At 34.6% G+C, this 26,894-nt stretch overlaps 1 protein-coding gene across 2 annotated transcripts in view; it reads left to right on the top strand.

Annotated features, from left to right (window-relative positions):
• TPK1 (thiamin pyrophosphokinase 1) overlaps positions 1–26,894 on the top strand; it is a 1,063,326-nt gene that overhangs the window by 17,738 nt on the left and 1,018,694 nt on the right. For both annotated transcript variants that reach the window (XM_053714558.1, XM_053714559.1), the window contains exon 2: positions 4,619–4,662. In XM_053714558.1, the coding sequence (XP_053570533.1) occupies positions 4,620–4,662 (43 nt within the window). In that variant the 5' untranslated portion in view covers position 4,619. The remainder of the gene's footprint in view (positions 1–4,618; positions 4,663–26,894) is intronic.

Below are 26,894 nucleotides of genomic sequence, written 5' to 3'. Positions count from 1 at the left end.
TTATAAATGTTGAGTTTGAAGACTCAGCTTAACTGCCCATTTTTAACCTATCCCACACACAACTGGTTTAGGTGCATATTTTAAGGGAAAATGTGAGAAGTTAGAGTAGGCAGAGACCTCCAAGGCACTTTTGGATCTAAAAAAATCCCATTTTTAAATCGTATATCTGATCCCGACTCCTCAGCCACACATGCATACCTCTGCTTTTAGCAGTGCCTAGGAAATTCACTCTATTTAGTATATGCACCACAGGTAGGCGAGTGTCCCAGTTTGGTAATAAAGGTGTAGCTGAATTAGTAGAGGTCAGGGCTGCATACAGACTCGGCTGAGGGTTAGGTTTGCAGTGTAGGTTAGTGAGAAGCTCTGTTGTAATACCCTGCCTCTGATGACTTAAATCTCGCTTCTGGTGACCAGTCGGTGTCTCCATAGAGCTCACAGGCATCAGGTAGGGAGGGTCATCTGACCTGCAGGACTCTGGCATAATGTCCATGACACAACTAGGGTCGCTTTTTTGAATAGCGCAACACCATGGGAGCTCCTGTTGGGTAAAGGGAATTGCATCCTCTGGCTCCTCTATGCTGTTGAACTCATCTTGTGTGTTCAAATCTTGTATATGTTGTGACAGTCTTTCAAATCTATCCTGCATGGCCTCTTCTAATTTTAATAATAGGGCCCGTACTGTGGTATGGAAGTCCTCCATTTTGTTGTCTCTGTAGATGCACCCCAGTGTTTTTATAAATGATATGAAAGAGTGGACCTCTACTCGCGATACACAAATGTCTCCAGACTTCAGATATCAACAGATCCTGTGTCGGGTATATATGTCCTACAATACCTCTCTAGTTTGGTCTGGTAGTAGTAGCGGACGGTGGTGTGTAAGTTTTAGGCCCCTGGAACCCCATCAACGGCAGGCCCCTGCCACAGGTCCCGGGCTCTACTGTGAGGTGCTACAGATTGCATCAGTGTCGTTTAGCAAAGTCGGGTTTATGCAGGGACTTGGTGAGCTTTCAATTATTGCCTGTGTGGTTGTCTACAGAAGAACATCCAGGATTACCGCATAGGCCTCAATAGTCGCCGTGGAGTGCTCTCAGGTGATATTTGGCCTACAAAAAGTAGGTTAAAGGTCTCACCCACTCTCTCGATGTCTGTGGCTAAAGAGAGTATCCTTTAGAGAAGGTAGTGTGGCTTTTTTAGAGCTTTATGCCGTATCAGTAGTTGGAGCTCAAAGCAGATGCGACTGCTCTCCTCGGCTGTTGGCTCTGCCGAGATTATCTTTTTAAATAATAACAATTCTGGTGTAGACTGTCCCTTTTAAATCAACTGCTCTTTGGACCTGTTTATAGATTGTATATTGCCCAAACTGCATTTTTGCTTATCTTTGTAAAAGCATTTTAAATCATACTACTGCAGTTACATATATAAACTATATGCACATATACAACAGTCTGTGTTTGACATATGACAGAAAGTTTACCAAGGAACAATAAAGATAGCGGGCGCCCTTGTTGAGCCATGTGTAATATACTCAGAGTATGTGATGTTAAATGAAAAATGTCGAGGATGGAGACACTCCAACTAATAGAGCTATACCAACTGTGATATATATATATATATATGTGTGTATAGAATATAAGTATATATAAATGTGATAAAATATACTGTGAGGAATAAAATATGAGAATCTTTGACAGATAACGTAGATGATGTAAATCCCTATCTGGAGAAATAAACAAAGGTATTGTCTGTAGAATAATTGTTAGTTAATAGTTCTCAATATCTGAAGAGAGTCAAGTCTCATAAAGGGATGATGATGTCCACAGTGGATAGATGGTGGTACAGGTCCAGGCAGCTATCTGTAGAGGATCGAGGCCACGATCCAAGATCAGTAATCTGCAGACAACCTAAAAACACAGAAGAGCCACATGGCCCAATATTGTTGTATGCAAATTAAGTTATTAGGATAAGTAGATAGAGCGGTCTGGGCTCAATAGCAGTCTTCTGGGTGACTACTATTGACCCCAGGCTGCTCCTTCTGCACCATTAGGGGTGCCTTACCAAATGTGAGTGTATCTACTTAACCTAATACCTTCATTTGCATCCAACAATATTGGGCCATGCTTCTGTGTTTTATGTTGTCTGCAGAAAGTTTACCAGTTGTACATAGTTTACCAACTCTTGACTCCTTGAAAAAGCCAAAGTATCTGATGGAATGCACGTTGGAGTAGTTATCCAGACACGGACTGATACATAACAGGAGGTGGGACTTTCGAGTTACACATCAAGCAAAGACACACCGTTGCAAAACTGTGTATAAAAGCCATAAGGAATGTAATCACTTAACCTTTTAGCTGTGTGCAACTCAAACAGTCTGTTATATTGCAAATGGGTTTATAATCTCACATATATTGTTGCCACAACCTGGTTTATTTGCAGGAATTAAATTGTTACAAAGTTCTTACTTATAACACTCTTGTTTCCAGGTACACATAGAGTGTTAGCTGTATATATGTTCAGCTGGGTGAGTTTTACATATGCACTATAAAGTATTATGTTTCTCCTTTTGTAGGTATATATATGTTCAGATAACCTCCAAAACTCCAGTATTCCAGTATATTATATTGTATCACAAGTAGATAGCATGAAGATATATTGGTGGTATCGAACTAACTTTGTGTGTTTGTAAAAACATCAACCCAGGTTACTCACGGTTATCCGGCCCCACTATGCGGGATGTTGGAAAGTGTTCAGGCACTCCTCCTCCTCACCAGATAGCCGTTATCCAGTACAGAACCTGTAGCTTAGAAATCTCTGCGGTGTATCTCACACACCAAAAGGAATCCAGCAATACCACAATGGCGAAAAATAAGCAATCATAGACCGAGCTGAATCATCACTGTATATTTATTGTCACATCAAGGAAAACAAAGGTTCCACCACTCCACACACATCAGCTACATCCAACGCGTTTCCTGCTGCTAAACAGCACTTCGTCAAGTGCTGTTTAGCAGCAGGAAACGCGTTGGATGTAGCTGATGTGTGTGGAGTGGTGGAACCTTTGTTTTCCTTGATGTGACAATAAATATACAGTGATGATTCAGCTCGGTCTATGATTGCTTATTTTTCGCCATTGTGGTATTGCGGGACTTTCGAGTTACACAGACGCCAGTTCTAAGTTCGGCGGAGAACGGCAGTCAGCATTCTCTTAGCTGTAGACACGATTATTTTGTGATTTGGCCCTTAATAGCCCTTCTGTTATAGTCCATATGAGTTGTGTACATGCTTTTATATGTTTTATGACATTCTTTGCAATTATCTGTTCACCTACTTTGTGGGAGAGAGAAACACCTACATTCCTGTGTGCTCAATTAAAGCTTTGTACAACATAAGTAAGGCTCTTCTATAACCTTTGCCTTTATTTTATAGAAATTTACTGTAGGGTTTATTCTCTTTTTTTTTTTTTTTTTTTTTTTTTTTTTTTAAGGCATCTGTATTCAAGCCTTGTAAGCAACAGCACTTTAAAGGGACAGTTAACACCAGCATTTTTGTTGTTTTAAAAGATAGATAATACCTTAATTAACCATTCCCCAGTTTTGCATAACCAACACTGTTATAATTATACACGTTTTACCTCTGTAATTACCTTGTATCTAAGCTTCCGCAGACTGCCCCTTATTTCAGTTCTTTTGACAGACTTGCATTTTAGCCAATCAGAGCTGTCTCCATGGTAAATTCACGTACTTGAGCTCAATGTTATCTATATGAAACAGATGAACTAATGCCCTCTAGTGGTGAATAACTATCAAAATGCATTTAGATTAGAGGCGGCTTTCAAGGTCTAAGAAATTTAGCATATGAACCTCCTAGGTTTAGCTTTCAAAGAATACCAAGAGATCAAAGCAAAATTGGTGATAAAAGTAAATTGGAAAGTTGTTTAAAATTACATGCCCTATTTGAATCATGAAAGGTTTTTTTTTTTTTTGGACTTGACTGTCCCTTTAATGAAAACGAAGGACTATATTATTTGATTATATACGTGCAGTGTTGAATTTGTCACATTTAGATTGTATTTTTTTGTGCAGTATGGCAGCCATGTATTCCATTCATTCCTGGTATTTTATCCATCTCAGCACTTTTACAGCATAAAAAAATAACCTACATTTTTTTTTTTTTGTAAAAGGTTTTAATTACGTCTTCTTCCAAATGCACCAACAAAACTTTTTAAAATATACTGTTACAGTGCACATATACAGTTCAATAAATCAGATTGCATCTTTCAGAAAGCTTTTTTTCCCCTCCTAAACTTGATCTCACTACTGAGCTTGGCTTTCATTTTCTGTTGGTGATAGTTCATTTACAGCTCCAGATAAAGCAGATTTCTAGCTTCAAATTTCATTTTCACAGGCTTGAGTATGTGAAAAATAACACTGCCCAGCAAATTGAATTGACATAACCTGAAAGTCACAAAAGGGCTACAAAGTCATAGTCAAGTAAAGGTTTCTATTTTGGAACATTTGTTTTTGTGGGATGCGTTGGAAATCTTTTTTATTAATGTAAAATTATATGTACCCCACTAATTCTCTATCTACTCATTAATACATTTTTGTATTTTTTATTTTAGAATGGACAGCGAATTTACTCCTCTTGAATGTCTCCTGCCTACAGGTAAGAATTATATTCCTGTGTAAACAGCAGCAATAATGTGTAATTTAATAAATATAGGATTCATGCCTTTTGTATTCACAGTATAACAGATTACTGCCCTTAACCAATATTGTGGGGGTGCTGGATGGAAATAATACATTGACATGCTAAAATAGAAGGAAAAATAATAAAGCACACATTGGGTAGTGAGGTCGGCCTATGATGATGTATTGATGGACAGATTACTGCCCTTAAAGGGACATAATACTCATATGCTAAACCACTTGAAACTGATGCAGTATAACTGTGAAAAGCTGACAGGAAAATATCACCTGAGCGCATCTATGTAAAAAAGGAAGATATTTTACCTCACAATCTCCTCAGCTCAGTAGAGTAAGTTCTTTGTAAAAAGTTATACTCAGTTACTGCCCAGCTGCAGGTTAAAAAAAAATGAAGAAATGAACAGCAGCCAATCAGCATCAACAGTGCTGAGGTCATGAACTCTTTTACTGTGATCTCACTTAACTCTCATGAGATTTCATTGTAAACTTCCTTACACTGAATAGGGAAATAAGATGAGTGTGCACAAAAGCTCACTCCCTTAGCTGTCCCGGGACAGACATACTGATTTGTTGCTTAGAAGTCTTTTACAATGGGATGTGGCTACTGAGAAACTTTTGAGGTAAAATATCTTTCTTTTTTACATAGAGATGTTCAGGTGATATTTTCTAGTCAGCTTTTTACAGCTATACTGCATCACTTTCAAGTGTTTAAACATTTGGGTATTAGGGCCCTTTAACAAATATGGTAGGGGAGCTGGGTGCAATGCTAGTGATTTGTTTTATACCGCAAAGTTGTTAAACACACAGTAGAAGTACTGCTCGGGACACGCAAAGCATTGCTTGTCCTGAACAGAAATCACCACTTATCCGATCAGCGGTGCTAGTCATGCGACTCAGATGTGTAACTGTTGTTGCTGATTAGATCAGAGGTTTCTGCCTTTAATGTGAATTCTCCACCATTTTACGGCAACCCTATGTGTGATTATATGAGATACGACTTGTTCCTGTGTGTAAATCTAAGGGGGCACTATCTTCTAGAGCCTTTTTGAGAGGTTGCCTAAAATGGTTATCTTTTTTTAAAAAAAAAAATGAAACCATTATTTATTATAATTCTATTTTTATTTTACTAATCACAAGAAATATGAAATAATTACACAGTTTGTGTTCTACCATTAAGTGAATATAAACAATTGTTTGTCTCTTTCTTTAATAATAGAGACAGTGATCCCACTTACTCTGCAACATATTGGAGTATGTAGTTTCCCATGAGTGGCCTAGCAGTAGTTTGGTGAGTGGTTGGCAACATGGTGCACCCTAGGGGTGGTACCAGTTTTGTGTGTCAGTTTTACCAGCACTGGCCTAGGGAATTACTAAGGGATGAACTATGGAGACTTAAATCCATTTAGTAATCATTGTGGTCTGTCTGGGGTATAGGCCCATGGTTTTTTACAGCTTAGCAACATCTGTTCTGGGGTTTTTGAATTGAATAGTATATATTGGATCAAATAACTGTTGTCAGCCATATGCTAAGGCAACGACAGTTTAAGCATCTCTACAAAACATTTGATGTACCAACTGAACTGCACCTAAAGGTCTCTAAAAGGGAAATATGCTTTGAATCAATCAGACTGATGTTTTTCTTTTTTAATTAAAATAATACACTTGCCTAAAGTTTGCATCTTTCCATTATATTCAAATTTAAAATGATAGTAAAATTAAACTTTCATGATTCTGATAGAACATGCAATTTTAAACAAATTTCCATTTTACTTCTACTATCAGTTTTGCTTAGTTCTTCTGGTATCCTTTGTTAAAAAGTAATCCTAGGTGAGCTCTGGAGCGTGCACGTGTCCTTAGCCTTCAGGCAAGCAAAAAATGCTTTAAATAAATGCTATACATAGTTGCAAACTCAGCTGTCAAAGAGTGCCTGTAGCATTATATTGCAGCTGTGTTTGCAACTATATATAACATTGCTATAAACATTGTTGCAAACACTGCTTCCAGATGGCTAAATACATGTGCGTGCTCCTGAGCTCACTTATGGTTACTCTTTACCAAAGGATTGCAAGAGAACTAAGCAAAATTGATAATAGAAGTAAATAAGAAAGTAGTCTAAAATGTCATGCTGTATCAAATCAATATGAGTTTAATTTTGATTTTACTATTCCTTTAAATAAATTTGTTTGAGGTTAGTACAAGATATTCAGTCTTTCAGTAATATGCTTAAATATAAACTCATTGGCCCCTATTTAGCTAATTGCTAGCAGGCAAGGTCCTCAGCCAACAAACCTATCCTGCTGCGTTTCGCTTGCATGGTGATATCTGCCGTCCACATTTAAAGCGACATGAAACCCAAATTTTTTCTTTCATGATTCAGATAGAGAATAGAATTTTTAGTTTTTTTTAAAATAATTTTTATTGAGGCAAAAAGTAACAACAAAACAGAAAATATGTCCAGATATAAAGCAGACTAGATGAAAATATCTATACAATTCTCATTCAGAAAATATACGTAAACTTAAAATATCAGTATAATCACCATGTCTAACCCACAGGAATGATAAATATATGCAAGTGAGAGCTTGAGATATACAGAGTGGCAAGCAGAGTATTAACAAAGTAGTTTCTGACGAGGGTTATAATAGTATATCTGGGAGGTGGGTTACAGGATGTGTGATATATGGAGTTAAGAGTAAAAGAAACTAACATATGATAGACATAATTAACTGGAATATATACTAATGGAGCCTCGTTTTATAACCATTAACTTAGAAAAAAATAAGAATGGTCCCCCATGTTGCTGTAGTATTCATAAGATAGTTTATCTACTCTGAGCGAATTGGGGCAAAACGGGGGGATTAGTGTCATGATTTTATTTGGGGGAAGGGAAATTCAGTGGGCAAGAGCCGCTTTAGATGAGAGGAAAAAAGGGGGGGGCGGAGTTAAATAGAATATCAGTCTAGGATAGCTTTTAGATCTTTAGGTGTGTTGGGTATAGAGCAAAAAGATGTGGTTCCTGACGGGATTATGTGTAAGAAAAGAAAAACTGATATATACTGTATATAATTTTATCTAAATACTCAAACAAGGGTATAACAAGTATAGAGTAGTGTAGAAAATATAGTACTTAATATGAATGCATAAGCATGACACCTATTCAACTGGACGTTGAAAACATCAGCACTACCGTGTGCATAGATTCGGGCTTCTCATGGTTGGGTCGGCACTGTGTACTGGCTAAAAGTAAATAGGGCTCCATGAGACCCCAGGATATATGTGGATCACTGCCTACAACACCACAAGATAATGGTACATAAAGTTAGCGAACATTTTTGAAGAAAAGAAATTATTCTGAAAACCCGGTTTGAGGTAAAAGGGAAATATAGTAAGTTAACACTATAATAGTGTGAATCTATCCCTAGACTGACCTGCAAATATGCTTCTGTTTACAGATATGAATTGATTGCATACCGATTGTAGTTATAGCTAGAAGGTATAATATAATAAGAGTATATGGGAATTAGAAATTGGCTTAGAACTCTAAGAGTTAGGTAGGAAGAGGGAGCTATAGTGACTTTAAAGGGAACTTCCTACTATAAGACATAAGGGGTATTACGTCCAAAAAAGGCTATTAATTCCAATAGGTGATCATATTAAAGGGTATATATGGAAGAGGCCTATGGTAGTAATGTAATCTATAACTACGTCCAAAGTTGCTTATTAATGAGATCTAGGGAAATGTCAAGTCTGGAGTGGAGTTAATTCCTCTATGGCTGCGTAGAGCATAAGTAGAGTACCTCTACGTTACTGGAAGTGGAAATAACATAAGCGGGTGAATCAGCTACTCAAAAAACAAAAATCATAAAACATTTGCATTAAGACATATATAAACGGAGAGTGCCAATTCAAATTTCAAACTTACAGTTATCATGCTACTGGCCTCTCATGTAGGTGCTGAACATATTATCTTTAGAGATAGGTAACAACAAAAATAAATCAATTTTTGCTCCTATCAATTATATAATGAGTTTGAGATATTTTCCCCACTGTAAGTGTAGTAAAAGTAGGAAGAGACAATATTAAAGTGAAGAGTGTAGTTGACACAGAATCAAACGAGTCAATGTTTGGTCCAATTCCAGATTCGTAGGCTAAGTAGTTGGGGGATGGGGTAATTAATGTTGTAGAGTTAGCGTGGGAAATCTAGTCGTAGAAGTAAACGTGTGGAATGACTGGAGACAATAGTCAGTATAAAGAGGAAAACAGACCCCCTGAGCATATAATGTGTTAGCGGTATCATCTTATATAATGACAGTACTAGTCATTTACATGTCTGCCAAGTAAGATTATGCATGATCTCTCTCAGGTAGTATACATGAATTGCTCAAGATGGGCCCAAGTATAAAGGAGAATATTACTAGATACCTGGGACTCCAAACCACGTGGCCCTCACAGCAATCATCATATTTGGGAACATATATGAATGAAATAACAGTGTCATCTGATATAAAAATAGCACTTGTGAGACTAGTAAAGTAACACAACGTGGTACCAACATAAACTATATATTAAAATGAGCTGGAAACCAGACTATTAACCAACATCTGTCTAAGAACTCTGGGTTGTATGATAGAGTGGTAATTGGGATGTGTATCTCCTACTTAATTTAAACCTATATCACAATGTACAATGTAATGTGTAAATTAGAAGATAGATACAGGGCACTGTTAGCAATAAAATCCACAACCGATGTTTAGTCATAATAGAAGCAATCCCAACAGCAAAAAGAGCAAAAAAAGAAACTTTGAGAAGGAAAGATTGTGAATCGCTGCTGTTACAGGTTGAAAGAAATATATAGTAGACACTGTCATAGACTGCAAAGTGAGTTTGTGAAGGATGGGAAAAATAGCAATATAACCAAGCACCTATATGAAGACACTCATGGAGTTCTCAGTTGCAAGGTAGAAAGTATAGTAACATTATCTTTATAGAGTACTAGAACTTGTAACGTTCCCTTCACTGTGAGTGACTCCATCAGCTGCCATAGGGACTATCCTTCGTTCAGCCTACCCCAAGGCAGTACCATAACTTCTGATATAAGTCTAACCCAGTGGGGAGAAATAATATGCCTGTATCAGGACTGCATGTAGGATAAGATGTCAGGAATGGACCCTTTGCAATGCAAACCTGTATGCTGTGCACAGGGAGGGCTTTCTCCTGGACCGCATAACAGCCAGCCGTTCCAGTCACAGCTGAGAGATATGGAAGACTCCGCCCGAGCCACAACTCCTCTGTACCATGGAATAATGCGCGTGTGAGTTCGGTATGGCTGTCACTCTTGTGTCCCACAGGTAAGGATGAACTTTAGCGTGTAGAAAATTGTAGCTCCCAGCTCCACCAGAGGGGGCGGTAACATTCCCTTCCAGAGCAGTCAGAGGTAAAATCTCTCCAGCTGTATCCGGTAGGTCTGGGAAGGACTTCTTTATCAATTCCGTCTCTAATGTATTAGGTTGGTCATCTTGTTCATATAGGCTCTTTGTGATTTCTAGCTCGATACGCTGTGGCGTTAAGGGCTGGGTCATTGGAGGCTTTAGGTCCGTCTTTGATTCCAATGACAATGCTGGCAGTGTAGTGCAGTCTCTAAGCACTCCTGTTAGATCAGCAAATCTGCGACTCATCAAGTCTCCAAAAGCATTCAGATGAGCTAGTAGAGTCACATTGAGTTCCTCCATGTTTCGGTGTAAAGTATAGCTAAGGTGCCACGTGGGTTGCAAGATGTCCGATCCCTGATGGTTGCTTCGACTGGCGTTGTGGCAAAGACTTATGGCAGTTTTCTATAATCAGGTTGCAGGGTACTTGTGTCGTCCTCCCTAAAGCATATTTCCCACCTTAGAAGAAAATTGGGCTGCACTGAGCAGTCAAAAATTAGTAAATTATCCGAACAGGTCCGGAGCTATGATGAGAAGCGACCGGTCAGATGCAGAGCTTGCTCCTCCCCCCCGAGAATAGAATTTTAATCAAACTTCCAGTTTACTTCTGTCATCCAAATTGTTTAATTGTCTTGCTATACTTTGTTAAAGAAACAGTAATAAACATGGGTGAGACAATAACAGGAGGCATATAATATGTGCAGCCACCACTCAACAACAGCTCCTGAGTCTACCTAGGTATTCTTTTCAACAAAGTATATCAAGAGAACAACAAAAATAGGTAATAAAAGTAAATTGGAAAGATGTTTAAAATTGCATGCTCTTTCTAAGCCTGAAAGAAAAAAAATTGGTTTTCATGTCCCTGGGTAGCCACCAATCAGCAAGTGCTACCCGGTTCTGAACCAAAAATGGGCCGACTCCTATGCTTACATTCCTGCCTTTTCAAATAAAGATAGCAAGAGAACAAATAACCTTTTTATAATAGGAGTAAATTAGAAAGTTGCTTAAAATTGCATGCTCTATCTGAATCATGAAAGAAAAAAAAATGGGTTTTTGTGTCCCTTTAAGGAAACCCTAAAGTCAAAATTAAACTTTTATGAATGCAATTTTAAACAACTTTCCAATTTACTTCTGTTATCAGATTTGCTTTGTTCTCTTACTATTCTTTGTTGAAGCGTAGGCTTAGGAGCAGCAATGCTGGGAGCTAGCTGAACACATCAGGCGAGCCAATGACAAGAGGCATATATATGCAGCCAACAATCACCAGCTAGCTCCCAGCAGTTGTGAAAAATTGTATGCACTATCTGAATTATGAATGTTTAATTTTTTCTTTACTCTTCTTAACATTGCACAAGAAAGCACATGTGCGCCTTCACCCTCCCCCCCCCCACACACACACACACTCTTGTGCAACCAACTGTGCAACAGCAGGACCTGGAAATAAATTTGGACAAACCAGTGGTGGAGACTTAAGAAAGTAGAGGTCTTAAAACTATTGCTTCTTAACTTGGAGTTGCATACTCTCATGAGCAAGCCTGCACCACAATGACTCAGCTTTATAAATGGAGCCTGCTGTGTGACCTCTTGGACAGAGTTCAAATGTAAGTTTACTGCTTAACGGAGAGATTCTTAAAATAGTCTTTTCATAAAAAAAATGTTTTTCCTGGTCTGTATCTATTTTATTTCATCTTTTTATAATCACCTTTTTGTTTCTCCAAGAAACCGAGCTGTCAAGTCACACTGTGAGACAGCATGACACACTATGTGAGGTCTGGCTTCCAGATCACACTATTTATCATTAAAATCACACTATAAAATGAAAAAAATCAGACCTTGCACATCTCTTCCAAGGCTCAGAAATCACCCAGGCTCAGAAATCTGCAGCAAGTATACATATGTTATATATAAAATGTTATTGAAAAAGTTGTAACCTTACAAAAAGTTTCATAAACCAAATTCAGCTTCTTAGTGCAGCATTACTATATTATCTATAATCTGATAAATTTAAAAAAACTAAATATATTATATTTATTCAAAGTACAGTGAGTTTAGATTTTAATATCAAACAATAACTCAGTTATAACATTTTAAAATATTTTAATGAGATTTTGCAACTTTTTTTTTAGTTTGTTTATTATTTAAATTAGAGGGATATAAAATTGCAAAAAGACAATGATCTAATACGTTAGTGTATTTTTATTACTGCACAATTGATCGTATATAACTCTGTTTTGAACCCCTGCAAAGAGATCAAAAAAGGTCTTAGATTACAAGTGGAGTGATCATTTTTTTTTATTGCTCGTGAGCGTTAACTGCACTCAAGGTAAAACAGAGTACAAAAAAAGTCCTCAGCACTTTATAATAAAACTCAATTCTTCTTTCAGCATCCAGATAAAACAAACTGCAATGTTTCGGCCATCTTGGCCTTAATCATGCATATTCTTTACACCTTACAGCCTTAATTTATAGGTAAAATCATTACTATAACACTCTACAGGTGAGTTTCAGGTGATCATGTACCTTTTACAATTCTCTGTTGCCACCTAGTGGCTTTTCATTTTATTACATGTTAAATCCTATCTTAACCCCTTAACAACCGCAATGTACCACCTCTCAATTTGCCAACATGGTCTATAATCTGCCATCTCAATTGACTTGCATTGTGGCCTGCTTTGACGAAGTTGCCATATGATATATGTTCATGAACTGTTTTGAAGAGCTATATGTTTCTGAGAATGAGCTATTCAAGGAATATGGCGCCAATTGGTGGCGAATTATAGCTGATATCTTTGGCATATGGTGGGGGCACACGGAGTCCTTGAAACAATTTGTAAGGACCCTCAATGGTGCAGTAAAGGGTATTGAATTCACGTTAACTTGCAGTGAACAAGTTGTAGAATTTCTAGACACAAGCGTGTACAAAGTATATTATACAGAAAACCTAAATCTATTTGGCGCAAGGGGTTAAATATTTGGTGGACCTGGAAACCATGTTACTGATATGGATTCTGGGAACTATTATTTTTTTTTAAAAAAAAGAAATTAATATTAAAGATGTACAAACTTAAAGGGACACTGAACCCAATTTTTTTCTATCGTGAGTCAGATAGAGTATGCAATTTTAAGCAACTTTCTCATTTACTCCTATTATCAAATTCTTTTCATTCTCTTGGTATCTTTATTTGAAATGCAAGAATGTAAGTTTAGATGCCGACCCATTTTTGGTGAACACACTGTGTTGTTCTTGCTGATTGGTGGGTAAATTCACACACCAATAAACAAGTGCTTTCCGTGGTCCTAACCAAAAAATAGCTCAGATGCCTTCTTTTTCAAATAAAGAAAGCAAGAGAACGAAGAAAAATTGATAATAGGAGTAAATTAGAAAGTTGTTTAAAATTGCATGCTCTATCTGAATCACGAAAGAAATTTTTTTGGGTTCAGTGTCCCTTTAAACAAGATATGAAACACAAACATTTTCTTGTCTGATTCAGATAGAGCCTACAATTTAAAAAAAAAGTTTCCAATTCACTTCTATTATCGAATTTGCTTTGTTCCCATGATATTCTTTGTGGATACCTACGTAGGTGTCTGGAGCAATACATGGTAGGAAACAGTGCTGCCATCTAGTGCTCTTGCAAATGGATAACGTTCTTGTAAGACTTTTGCCATTTATAGTGCTCCAGCCATGTGCACACTGCTTGGTTTACGTCTCTACTTTTCAACAAAAGATACCAAGAGAATATAGTAATTGTAGAAGATGGTAAATGTAATAAAAGAAGTACATTAGAAAGTTGTTTAATATTTATTTTCTCGAGCAATAGTCTAGAGTACTCTAACATCGGCATGTCTGATAGCGCAGGTGCGCTATATTACTAACATAATAGACCTCTTTGGGTTTGTGCAGTAAAATTCATGTATAGAACACTCTGAAAAGTTTTATCCATGTTAAAGGGACACTGAACCCAAATTTCTCCAACATAGGTGTGTCCGGTCCACGGCGTCATCCTTACTTGTGGGATATTCTCTTCCCCAACAGGAAATGGCAAAGAGCCCAGCAAAGCTGGTCACATGATCCCTCCTAGGCTCCGCCTACCCCAGTCATTCTCTTTGCCGTTGCACAGGCAACATCTCCACGGAGATGGCTAAGAGTTTTTTGGTGTTTAAATGTAGTTTTATTCTTCTATCAAGAGTTTGTCATTTTAAAATAGTGCTGGTATGTACTATTTACTCTGAAACAGAAAAGAGATGAAGATTTCTGTTTGTAAGAGGAAAATGATTTTAGCAACCGTTGCTAAAATCGATGGCTGTTTCCACACAGGACTGTTGAGAGGAATTAACTTCAGTTGGGGGAAACAGTGAGCAGACTTTGGCTGCTTGAGGTATGACACATTTCTAACAAGACTTGGTAATGCTGGAAGCTTTTCTTAATTTTCAATATAAGAATAAAAGGGCTTTACAAGGGCTTTAAAGACTGGTAGACATTTTTCTGGGCCAAAACGATTACTTTATAAGCATATTTAAATCTGGAACTGAGAGCGATATTCAATGCTCTCAAGGCTTGGCCTCAACTAGCAAAGGCCAAATTCATAAGGTTTCAATCAGACAACATGACGACTGTTGCATATATCAACCATCAGGGGGGAACAAGGAGTTCCCTGGCGATGGAAGAAGTGACCAAAGTAATTCAATGGGCGGAGCTTCACTCCTGCCACTTGTCTGCAATCCACATCCCAGGAGTGGAAAATTGGGAAGCGGATTTTCTGAGTCGTCAGACATTTCATCCGGGGGGGTGGGAACTCCATCCGGAAATCTTTGCCCAAATAACTCAATTATGGGGCATTCCAGACATGGATCTGATGGCATCTCGTCAGAACTTCAAGGTTCCTTGCTACGGGTCCAGATCCAGGGATCCCAAGGCGACTCTAGTAGATGCACTAGTAGCGCCCTGGACCTTCAACCTAGCTTATGTGTTCCCACCGTTTCCTCTCATTCCCAGGCTGGTAGCCAGGATCAATCAAGAGAGGGCTTCGGTGATCTTGATAGCTCCTGCGTGGCCACGCAGAACTTGGTATGCAGACCTGGTGAATATGTCATCGGCTCCACCATGGAAGCTACCTTTGAGACGGGACCTTCTTGTTCAAGGTCCGTTCGAACATCCGAATCTGGCATCACTCCAACTGACTGCTTGGAGATTGAACGCTTGATTTTATCAAAGCGTGGGTTCTCAGATTCTGTCATTGATACTTTTGTTCAGGCTCTGGTTAGAATCAAGCCTGTTTACAAACCTTTGACTCCTCCTTGGAGTCTCAATTTAGTTCTTTCAGTTCTTCAAGGGGTTCCGTTTGAACCCTTACATTCCGTAGATATTAAGTTATTATCTTGGAAAGTTTTATTTTTAAAAAACAACAGAAAAGGTAAACCCTTGGTGGTAGAATAAAGCAACTCTATGTTTGTGTGGTTTCCCTAAAAACCCACACCAAATCTAAATGAAATACAGGAAAAAACAGAGTGCGCTGCAAACAGCTCTACCTATTCTCTATTTGGTAATAAATTATAAATACAATTTTACCATATATTAAAACATAACTACTACACAAATTAAAACAAATTCAATGTATACTTTATTTTCACAATATATATTAAAACATTTTAAAATATTATAAGGTGCACCTTATAGTTAATAATATCTCAATAAGCTGCTTTTTGTTTCACACAACTTAATATCCTAAATGTTTAGGGGTAAGCATACACACGGTTCTATTAGACCGTAAGTTGATCTGGCAACAATGTTCCTTTTATGTACTCAATAAAACTTTTTCTTCTTGTAACCATATGTTAACCAATTGAATAAGTTTGTTCTCTTTATATTGCTATTTGTTAGTCTTTTATGTCCCCACTAAGATCTTTCTTATTACTGTATGTTTTATATTTTGGGTGATTAGCAATCGTTGGTTGAAACAGTATTCATGATAAACAATCCCTTTTATCCTCTGTATGCGTGGGTTAAAATGTCCCAGAATATAAAAGCTGATAGTCACTCACCAGAATCCGAAAGGTTTAGTATTTGTTTTACCTTTCCCCGACTCTGCTATTCCTTCTATTGCAGCACTGTTGGTGTCTCCGGATTAGCCGTTACTTTGGCTGTGACGTGTGTTTTCTCACGTGATTACTCTGCTGCTCCAATAGCCCGGTCGGGTTACCGGTGGCGGTTTTTTTCAAAATTTGTAGTATAATTTCTCAAAGGTGTCCATATCTTTCAAGGTTGTTCTATAGTAAGATCTCTATAGGTTCTTCTTGCTTCCTTAATCACCCAAAATACTTGCACGATTGGGCTGCTGTGTGTAGGGATAACAATTCCGTTATCAAAGCTGGCCAGCTGAACGGACACGATCCTCACTCATCTACGCGTTTCAGCTTAATGCTTTTTTCAAGATGAGTCTATTCCTATACAGCAGCCTTCTTATGTGGGTTTCTTTAAAGGGATATATCTTTTCTTAAAGGGACAGCTTCTCTCTTGGTTACTTCTTCAATTTTCTCAACTTATTCTTTTGAGAATGGAACATTTAATTAAAAACATTGTAGAGTATATTTAATCCTAAGGGCATTTTGTGACAATAGAAATTTTATTATACACAATAATTAATTTAATCGCATTTAATAAATTGATTCCAATAAAATATTCAAAACATAATAAATAAATTATTAATAACCCAACTTCAAAACTCATGACTACCTTCTTTTAAACAATTATCATGTTAAACTAAATGAATCTATACCAAAAATAATATGATAATAATTTAGTTAGTTATTGAGTATTCCTTTCCTATTCTTAAATATAGATACAAACTGAATTTTTAAAATTATTAATTAATTAATAATTAATTAAAACTTCATGTACTTTAAAATTGTTCTTATAAAAAATATATATATATATATTCCTATAATTAATAAAATCATGTCATCTACATCATTTTAAAATATATTATTTGGAAATGCATTATATGAAAGGATTGAGATCTAGCTCTGCATTAAGGCCTAAGGGAGTAAGGGTTTTAAAATTAAAAATTAGCTCTGCTTCTGATTTTAAAAGTTTCTTATTAATATCTCCCCCACGCCAATCTTGTTTAATCTTTCTCAAGCCCCAGTATTTCATGCCTTTTGGGTTCTGATTGTGTTCTTCTTTAAAATGTTTAGAGAGCAAATGTTTTTCGTATCCATTTTCTATATTTAGGATATGCTCTCTAATTCTGTCCCTCAACATGCGTGAGGTCTCTCCCAAGTATTGCTTATGGCATGGGCATTCTATTATATACACAACATTTTTATCAGAGCATTTTATCTGGTCTCTAATTTTATATTCTTTTTGAGTTACACTTGATTTTACACTTGTTTTTTTACTGCTATACTTGCAGGCTTTGCAAGATATACAAGGGAAATATCCCTCTATTTTGTGTCCATTTAGGTCTACATCTCTTAAGTTTGGTTTCATAGGTTTGAAAGTGCTAGGTGCTAATATATTTTTAAAATTCTTTGTTTTTCTATACACTATTTTTGGTTTATCAGTAAGGGATTCACCAATATAGGGATCTCTTTGAAGTAAGTGCCAGTGCTTATTTAAAACCTCTCTTAATTTATTATGATTGACATTATAATCCGTAATAAAAGGGATATTTAGAAACTCATTATTGCACTCTTTTCTCATTCTGCTTTGTAATAGATCTTGCTGAGTTTTTCCTTTGGCTTCCACTCTAGCAGTGTTTATGAGTTCTTTATTATAACCTCTTTTTTTAAACTTCCCTTCCAAGTGATTGGCCTGTATTTCAAAATCCTCCTGTCTAGTACAATTTTTTCTAATTCGTAGAAATTGGTTTTTAGGAATATTTTCTAACCATTTTTTATAATGACAACTATTACTATGAATGTAACCATTTGAATCAACCTCCTTAAAATGAGTTTTTGTAATAATTTCTTTGTTATGTATTTCAATATCTACATCCAAATAGCTTATATTGCTAGTACTGATTTCATAAGTTAATTTAATATCAAATTCATTGTTGTTAAAATCCTCTAAAAACATATCTAAAATTTCCTTATCCCCTTTCCATATTAAAACTATATCATCTATGAAACGACGATAGAGCACCAAGTTCGCCTCCCATTGTGATCCATGAATTAGCTTTTCTTCTATGAATCCCATGAAAAGGTTTGCATAACTGGGGGCGAACTTGGTGCCCATCGCCGTTCCTTTAATTTGTAAATAAAATTGATTATTAAAATTAAAGTAATTATTATTTAAAATATAAGATATACTATCAAGTAGAAATTGAATTTGTTCTATTGGCATTTCTCCCCTCTTATTTAAAAAGTATTCTACTGCCTGTAAGCCTAAAGTGTGTTTAATACTCGTGTAAAGAGAGCACACATCACATGTTACTAGAATAAAATCTTTTTCCCATTTAATATTTTTTAAAATCTTTATTAGTTCTGTGGAATCCTTCAAATGGGATGGGAGACAGGTTACATAATCTTGAAGGAAACTGTCCACATATTCTGACAAATTTGAAGAAATAGATTCTATCCCGGAAATTATAGGCCTACCCGGGGGATGTGTTAGGGACTTATGTATTTTCGGAAGGTAATAAAAAATTGGTATTCGTGGGTAATTTACGTTTAAAAAGCCATATTCCTTCCCATTAATAATTCCTGTATTATGTGCTCTATCTAATAATTTTACTAGTTCTTTACTTAGTTTGGAGGTGGGGTTTATTTTTATTTTCTTGTATGTATCCTTGTCATCCAATAGTCTATTAGCCTCAATTTCATAATCTTCTGTATCTAATATAACAATCCCTCCTCCCTTATCCGCTTGCTTAATAGTAATTAATCTATTGTTTTGTAAATCCTTCAAAGTTTCATTTTCCTGTTTTGTAAGATTATATTTCATTTTATCTACATTCATGTTTTCAATATCTTTTTTAACTGCCCTTTCAAACATTTCTATATTTCTGCCCTTTTCTGTACTTGGAAAAAAATATGATTTAGGCTTAAAATTAGTATGGTGAAAGCCTCTTTTATCATTGTCTATTTCACGCTCTATTGGGTTTTTTATAAAGTATCTTTTTAGAGTGACATTTCGGATGAAACTATTTACATTTATCAAAGTATTGAATTTATTTAATTTATTTGATGGTGCGAATGTCAGACCTTTTTGTAATACTTTATATTGAATATCGCTCAACTCTATAGAGCTTAGATTAAAAATTCCTTGTTTGTCTACCACATTCTTCTCTGTTTCTCTCTTTCCTCCTCTACCTCTGGTTCCTCTCTTTCTCTTTTTTTCTGTTTCATTCTGTCTGTTTCTCTTCTGTCCTCTCCTAAAAAAGAGACTGAGGTGCCTTGTTGTGGGCTATCTAGATTAGTTCTTAAATCCAGATCTCTTAAGGGCTCGAATCTATTATAAGTGGACCAATTTGATTCTTTTTGTCTCCAATCTTCTTTTTTAGCTCTCCAGTTTTGTTTATTATAGTTATACCTGGGCCTATTATAATTGTCACCCTGGTGTGTATAATTGCTATAATTTTCAGTGTTTCTCTCTCTATTATAATTATCCCTTCTATAGGTAGGGAAACTATAACTTTCAGTATTTCTTTCTTTATTCCAGTTACTATTATAATTTGAATTGGGTTTAAAGTATTCACCTGGTATTCTTTGATTAGAAGCTGGGTCTCTATTTTTATTTTGTTCTATATTTTTATTTCCTAAATAAATTCTATTTGCAAAAGAATTTGATTTCATATTCTTTTTATTATTCTTTTTGGAAAAAATCTTCCATTTTGGATCACTTTCTGGTTGTTGTTTAGTTGTCTCAGTTTCTGGAGATTGGACATCATTATTTTTATCGGTATTTTTATAGTCCACTATATCCCTATTCATTTTTCTACATTTAATCTCAATAGTTTCTTTTTTTATCTCTTTAGATTATTTATAATTTTTGTTTGTATATTTTTATATTCTGTCTCTTTATTCCAGGGGGATAGTTCATTACTTAGGTGCTCAATTTTTTCACCAGATTCCCTCAAACTGATATTCCTCGATTTTACAATTATTTTCATTAAAGTAACAGATGCGTTACTTAAAGTCTCAAACCATTCTTTTTGAAGGTGTTCTTGTAATGGAAAAGTACAGTCCTTTAATAGTCTCAAGCCTCTAGGCACAATATTTAAATTAATATATTTTTGCAAGAAACTGACTTCTAATTTTTGTTTCATTTCTTTAATTAGTATTTTTTCCAGATCCTCACACATCTCTGGAATATTCCCTAAAGGAGCTTGTGTCATAGGTTCAGTAGAATCCTCCAATTTTTCTATTTCAGTAAATAAATCTAATCTTACTTTAAATATATCCATAATATTTATTCAGATCTAACTATAAGGGTTAAGGGAAAAAATAGTAAAAAACAACAGAAAAGGTAAACCCTTGGTGGTAGAATAAAGCAACTCTATGTTTGTGTGGTTTCCCTAAAAACCCACACCAAATCTAAATGAAATACAGGAAAAAACAGAGTGCGCTGCAAACAGCTCTACCTATTCTCTATTTGGTAATAAATTATAAATACAATTTTACCATATATTAAAACATAACTACTACACAAATTAAAACAAATTCAATGTATACTTTATTTTCACAATATATATTAAAACATTTTAAAATATTATAAGGTGCACCTTATAGTTAATAATATCTCAATAAGCTGCTTTTTGTTTCACACAACTTAATATCCTAAATGTTTAGGGGTAAGCATACACACGGTTCTATTAGACCGTAAGTTGATCTGGCAACAATGTTCCTTTTATGTACTCAATAAAACTTTTTCTTCTTGTAACCATATGTTAACCAATTGAATAAGTTTGTTCTCTTTATATTGCTATTTGTTAGTCTTTTATGTCCCCACTAAGATCTTTCTTATTACTGTATGTTTTATATTTTGGGTGATTAGCAATCGTTGGTTGAAACAGTATTCATGATAAACAATCCCTTTTATCCTCTGTATGCGTGGGTTAAAATGTCCCAGAATATAAAAGCTGATAGTCACTCACCAGAATCCGAAAGGTTTAGTATTTGTTTTACCTTTCCCCGACTCTGCTATTCCTTCTATTGCAGCACTGTTGGTGTCTCCGGATTAGCCGTTACTTTGGCTGTGACGTGTGTTTTCTCACGTGATTACTCTGCTGCTCCAATAGCCCGGTCGGGTTACCGGTGGCGGTTTTTTTCAAAATTTGTAGTATAATTTCTCAAAGGTGTCCATATCTTTCAAGGTTGTTCTATAGTAAGATCTCTATAGGTTCTTCTTGCTTCCTTAATCACCCAAAATACTTGCACGATTGGGCTGCTGTGTGTAGGGATAACAATTCCGTTATCAAAGCTGGCCAGCTGAACGGACACGATCCTCACTCATCTACGCGTTTCAGCTTAATGCTTTTTTCAAGATGAGTCTATTCCTATACAGCAGCCTTCTTATGTGGGTTTCTTTAAAGGGATATATCTTTTCTTAAAGGGACAGCTTCTCTCTTGGTTACTTCTTCAATTTTCTCAACTTATTCTTTTGAGAATGGAACATTTAATTAAAAACATTGTAGAGTATATTTAATCCTAAGGGCATTTTGTGACAATAGAAATTTTATTATACACAATAATTAATTTAATCGCATTTAATAAATTGATTCCAATAAAATATTCAAAACATAATAAATAAATTATTAATAACCCAACTTCAAAACTCATGACTACCTTCTTTTAAACAATTATCATGTTAAACTAAATGAATCTATACCAAAAATAATATGATAATAATTTAGTTAGTTATTGAGTATTCCTTTCCTATTCTTAAATATAGATACAAACTGAATTTTTAAAATTATTAATTAATTAATAATTAATTAAAACTTCATGTACTTTAAAATTGTTCTTATAAAAAATATATATATATATATTCCTATAATTAATAAAATCATGTCATCTACATCATTTTAAAATATATTATTTGGAAATGCATTATATGAAAGGATTGAGATCTAGCTCTGCATTAAGGCCTAAGGGAGTAAGGGTTTTAAAATTAAAAATTAGCTCTGCTTCTGATTTTAAAAGTTTCTTATTAATATCTCCCCCACGCCAATCTTGTTTAATCTTTCTCAAGCCCCAGTATTTCATGCCTTTTGGGTTCTGATTGTGTTCTTCTTTAAAATGTTTAGAGAGCAAATGTTTTTCGTATCCATTTTCTATATTTAGGATATGCTCTCTAATTCTGTCCCTCAACATGCGTGAGGTCTCTCCCAAGTATTGCTTATGGCATGGGCATTCTATTATATACACAACATTTTTATCAGAGCATTTTATCTGGTCTCTAATTTTATATTCTTTTTGAGTTACACTTGATTTTACACTTGTTTTTTTACTGCTATACTTGCAGGCTTTGCAAGATATACAAGGGAAATATCCCTCTATTTTGTGTCCATTTAGGTCTACATCTCTTAAGTTTGGTTTCATAGGTTTGAAAGTGCTAGGTGCTAATATATTTTTAAAATTCTTTGTTTTTCTATACACTATTTTTGGTTTATCAGTAAGGGATTCACCAATATAGGGATCTCTTTGAAGTAAGTGCCAGTGCTTATTTAAAACCTCTCTTAATTTATTATGATTGACATTATAATCCGTAATAAAAGGGATATTTAGAAACTCATTATTGCACTCTTTTCTCATTCTGCTTTGTAATAGATCTTGCTGAGTTTTTCCTTTGGCTTCCACTCTAGCAGTGTTTATGAGTTCTTTATTATAACCTCTTTTTTTAAACTTCCCTTCCAAGTGATTGGCCTGTATTTCAAAATCCTCCTGTCTAGTACAATTTTTTCTAATTTGTAGAAATTGGTTTTTAGGAATATTTTCTAACCATTTTTTATAATGACAACTATTACTATGAATGTAACCATTTGAATCAACCTCCTTAAAATGAGTTTTTGTAATAATTTCTTTGTTATGTATTTCAATATCTACATCCAAATAGCTTATATTGCTAGTACTGATTTCATAAGTTAATTTAATATCAAATTCATTGTTGTTAAAATCCTCTAAAAACATATCTAAAATTTCCTTATCCCCTTTCCATATTAAAACTATATCATCTATGAAACGACGATAGAGCACCAAGTTCGCCTCCCATTGTGATCCATGAATTAGCTTTTCTTCTATGAATCCCATGAAAAGGTTTGCATAACTGGGGGCGAACTTGGTGCCCATCGCCGTTCCTTTAATTTGTAAATAAAATTGATTATTAAAATTAAAGTAATTATTATTTAAAATATAAGATATACTATCAAGTAGAAATTGAATTTGTTCTATTGGCATTTCTCCCCTCTTATTTAAAAAGTATTCTACTGCCTGTAAGCCTAAAGTGTGTTTAATACTCGTGTAAAGAGAGCACACATCACATGTTACTAGAATAAAATCTTTTTCCCATTTAATATTTTTTTTAAATCTTTATTAGTTCTGTGGAATCCTTCAAATGGGATGGGAGACAGGTTACATAATCTTGAAGGAAACTGTCCACATATTCTGACAAATTTGAAGAAATAGATTCTATCCCGGAAATTATAGGCCTACCCGGGGGATGTGTTAGGGACTTATGTATTTTCGGAAGGTAATAAAAAATTGGTATTCGTGGGTAATTTACGTTTAAAAAGCCATATTCCTTCCCATTAATAATTCCTGTATTATGTGCTCTATCTAATAATTTTACTAGTTCTTTACTTAGTTTGGAGGTGGGGTTTATTTTTATTTTCTTGTATGTATCCTTGTCATCCAATAGTCTATTAGCCTCAATTTCATAATCTTCTGTATCTAATATAACAATCCCTCCTCCCTTATCCGCTTGCTTAATAGTAATTAATCTATTGTTTTGTAAATCCTTCAAAGTTTCATTTTCCTGTTTTGTAAGATTATATTTCATTTTATCTACATTCATGTTTTCAATATCTTTTTTAACTGCCCTTTCAAACATTTCTATATTTCTGCCCTTTTCTGTACTTGGAAAAAAATATGATTTAGGCTTAAAATTAGTATGGTGAAAGCCTCTTTTATCATTGTCTATTTCACGCTCTATTGGGTTTTTTATAAAGTATCTTTTTAGAGTGACATTTCGGATGAAACTATTTACATTTATCAAAGTATTGAATTTATTTAATTTATTTGATGGTGCGAATGTCAGACCTTTTTGTAATACTTTATATTGAATATCGCTCAACTCTATAGAGCTTAGATTAAAAATTCCTTGTTTGTCTACCACATTCTTCTCTGTTTCTCTCTTTCCTCCTCTACCTCTGGTTCCTCTCTTTCTCTTTTTTTCTGTTTCATTCTGTCTGTTTCTCTTCTGTCCTCTCCTAAAAAAGAGACTGAGGTGCCTTGTTGTGGGCTATCTAGATTAGTTCTTAAATCCAGATCTCTTAAGGGCTCGAATCTATTATAAGTGGACCAATTTGATTCTTTTTGTCTCCAATCTTCTTTTTTAGCTCTCCAGTTTTGTTTATTATAGTTATACCTGGGCCTATTATAATTGTCACCCTGGTGTGTATAATTGCTATAATTTTCAGTGTTTCTCTCTCTATTATAATTATCCCTTCTATAGGTAGGGAAACTATAACTTTCAGTATTTCTTTCTTTATTCCAGTTACTATTATAATTTGAATTGGGTTTAAAGTATTCACCTGGTATTCTTTGATTAGAAGCTGGGTCTCTATTTTTATTTTGTTCTATATTTTTATTTCCTAAATAAATTCTATTTGCAAAAGAATTTGATTTCATATTCTTTTTATTATTCTTTTTGGAAAAAATCTTCCATTTTGGATCACTTTCTGGTTGTTGTTTAGTTGTCTCAGTTTCTGGAGATTGGACATCATTATTTTTATCGGTATTTTTATAGTCCACTATATCCCTATTCATTTTTCTACATTTAATCTCAATAGTTTCTTTTTTTATCTCCTTTAGATTATTTATAATTTTTGTTTGTATATTTTTATATTCTGTCTCTTTATTCCAGGGGGATAGTTCATTACTTAGGTGCTCAATTTTTTCACCAGATTCCCTCAAACTGATATTCCTCGATTTTACAATTATTTTCATTAAAGTAACAGATATATTTTATATTCTGGGACATTTTAACCCACGCATACAGAGGATAAAAGGGATTGTTTATCATGAATACTGTTTCAACCAACGATTGCTAATCACCCAAAATATAAAACATACAGTAATAAGAAAGATCTTAGTGGGGACATAAAAGACTAACAAATAGCAATATAAAGAGAACAAACTTATTCAATTGGTTAACATATGGTTACAAGAAGAAAAAGTTTTATTGAGTACATAAAAGGAACATTGTTGCCAGATCAACTTACGGTCTAATAGAACCGTGTGTATGCTTACCCCTAAACATTTAGGATATTAAGTTGTGTGAAACAAAAAGCAGCTTATTGAGATATTATTAACTATAAGGTGCACCTTATAATATTTTAAAATGTTTTAATATATATTGTGAAAATAAAGTATACATTGAATTTGTTTTAATTTGTGTAGTAGTTATGTTTTAATATATGGTAAAATTGTATTTATAATTTATTACCAAATAGAGAATAGGTAGAGCTGTTTGCAGCGCACTCTGTTTTTTCCTGTATTTCATTTAGATTTGGTGTGGGTTTTTAGGGAAACCACACAAACATAGAGTTGCTTTATTCTACCACCAAGGGTTTACCTTTTCTGTTGTTTTTTACTATTTTTTCCCTTAACCCTTATAGTTAGATCTGAATAAATATTATGGATATATTTAAAGTAAGATTAGATTTATTTACTGAAATAGAAAAATTGGAGGATTCTACTGAACCTATGACACAAGCTCCTTTAGGGAATATTCCAGAGATGTGTGAGGATCTGGAAAAAATACTAATTAAAGAAATGAAACAAAAATTAGAAGTCAGTTTCTTGCAAAAATATATTAATTTAAATATTGTGCCTAGAGGCTTGAGACTATTAAAGGACTGTACTTTTCCATTACAAGAACACCTTCAAAAAGAATGGTTTGAGACTTTAAGTAACGCATCTGTTACTTTAATGAAAATAATTGTAAAATCGAGGAATATCAGTTTGAGGGAATCTGGTGAAAAAATTGAGCACCTAAGTAATGAACTATCCCCCTGGAATAAAGAGACAGAATATAAAAATATACAAACAAAAATTATAAATAATCTAAAAGAGATAAAAAAAGAAACTATTGAGATTAAATGTAGAAAAATGAATAGGGATATAGTGGACTATAAAAATACCGATAAAAATAATGATGTCCAATCTCCAGAAACTGAGACAACTAAACAACAACCAGAAAGTGATCCAAAATGGAAGATTTTTTCCAAAAAGAATAATAAAAAGAATATGAAATCAAATTCTTTTGCAAATAGAATTTATTTAGGAAATAAAAATATAGAACAAAATAAAAATAGAGACCCAGCTTCTAATCAAAGAATACCAGGTGAATACTTTAAACCCAATTCAAATTATAATAGTAACTGGAATAAAGAAAGAAATACTGAAAGTTATAGTTTCCCTACCTATAGAAGGGATAATTATAATAGAGAGAGAAACACTGAAAATTATAGCAATTATACACACCAGGGTGACAATTATAATAGGCCCAGGTATAACTATAATAAACAAAACTGGAGAGCTA

The sequence above is a fragment of the Bombina bombina genome, chromosome 5, assembly GCF_027579735.1.
Source record: "Bombina bombina isolate aBomBom1 chromosome 5, aBomBom1.pri, whole genome shotgun sequence".
Lineage (NCBI taxonomy): Eukaryota > Metazoa > Chordata > Amphibia > Anura > Bombinatoridae > Bombina > Bombina bombina.
This window is presented reverse-complemented; position numbering and strand designations above follow the sequence as displayed.